Genomic DNA, 1,324 nt, shown 5'->3' on the forward strand with positions numbered 1-1,324 from the left:
AAAGCAGAGACCACAAGCAGTCTCAGATGGCAACTCTTTATTATTGAACATGGCTGATCTTTTATACACTTCCTAATTGTTTATACTACTTGTACCCTAACTATTGGCCACAATAAATCAACATATCACCATTGGTGAAAGTTACAGTGACTTCAGCTAACTTTCTAAAAATATTTCATCCAGCTGCAGAGTTCTCTTCTTATCTTTATTAATTTCCTCACTTCTCTTGGTCTCCTTGGTTGCAGTCTTGGAGAGAGCTCCTTCTCAGCTTCTTCTTGCTTCTCAGCTTCTCACTCCTTTAACTAACAGGCCCGCTGTTAGCCCCTTCCAATCCATGGGTCTCCAAGGGGCTGGAATGAGGCCCTGTGGGTGTCCATCAGACTCTGGGCTTCCATGGGGCTGGAATGGGGCTCTGTGGGGCTGGGACACAATTCCATGGGTCTCTGTGGGTATAATCCCCCCAGGTCTCCACACGAGGTTGCGAGTTTATGCCTGTGACCTCCTGTCCGATGGGAGCGTCCGTGGATTCAGTCAGGATGGCTACGACGGGCGGGATTTCATCTCCTTTGACCTGGAATCCGGGAGATTCGTGGCAGCCGACAGTGGTGCTGAGATCACCAGGAGACACTGGGACGGGACCGTGGCTGAGGCACGGACGAATTACCTGAAGCACACCTGCCCAGAATGGCTCCAGAAATATGTCAGATGCGGGCAGAGGGAGCTGGAGCGCAAAGGTGGGAGCAGAAGTCTGTGGGTATTTGGGAATGGAGGACTTGGGAACACTAATTCCAGTGGGAATTCCATGGGCAGAGCTCACTCCAATCCCATTCCAGTGGGAATTCCATGGGCAGAGCTCACCCCAATCACATTCTTGGGGAATTTCATGGGCAGATCTCACCCCAGTCCCATTCCCATGGAACTCTATGCGTGAATTCCACCATTATCCCATTCCAGAGCCCCCTGATGTCCATGTGTCTGGAAAAGAGGAACACGGGACGCTGATCCTGTCCTGCCACGCGTACGGATTCTACCCCAGCACCATCGCAGTCAGCTGGATGAAGGGGGATGATACCTTGGATCAGGGGCCGGAGTGGGGCGGGATCGTTCCCAACAGCGACGGCACCTTCCACACCTGGGCCTGTCCGGAAAAGAGGAACACGGGACGCTGATCCTGTCCTGCCACGCGTACGGATTCTACCCCAGCACCATCGCAGTCAGCTGGATGAAGGGGGATGATACCTTGGATCAGGGGCCGGAGTGGGGCGGGATCGTTCCCAACAGCGACGGCACCTTCCACACCTGGGCCAGGATCGAGGCGCTGCCG

The 1,324-nt window shown here is 53.9% G+C and overlaps 1 protein-coding gene across 1 annotated transcript; it reads left to right on the plus strand.

The window, feature by feature from the left end:
- Window positions 1–340: 340 nt before the first annotated feature.
- Window positions 341–1,169, plus strand: LOC120501837 (class I histocompatibility antigen, F10 alpha chain-like). Its single transcript, XM_039708575.1, has 2 exons — window positions 341–734; window positions 955–1,169. The coding sequence occupies exons 1-2, from the start codon at window positions 356–358 to the stop codon at window positions 1,167–1,169; spliced, it is 594 nt and encodes a 197-aa protein (XP_039564509.1). The 5' UTR covers window positions 341–355.
- The last annotated feature ends 155 nt before the right edge of the window (window positions 1,170–1,324 follow it).

This window comes from Passer montanus, unplaced genomic scaffold, assembly GCF_014805655.1.
Source record: "Passer montanus isolate IOZ18808 unplaced genomic scaffold, ASM1480565v1 scaffold2053, whole genome shotgun sequence".
Taxonomy (NCBI): Eukaryota; Metazoa; Chordata; class Aves; order Passeriformes; family Passeridae; genus Passer; species Passer montanus.

What these genes read in the sequence shown, in the direction of transcription:
- LOC120501837 (XM_039708575.1), top strand. Translation starts at nt 356, where the DNA reads ATGAGGCCCTGTGGGTGTCCATCAGACTCTGGGCTTCCATGGGGCTGG. An exon ending in GAGGGAGCTGGAGCGCAAAG is followed by an intron (nt 735 to 954) that starts GTGGGAGCAGAA and finishes ATCCCATTCCAG; the next exon opens with AGCCCCCTGATGTCCATGTG.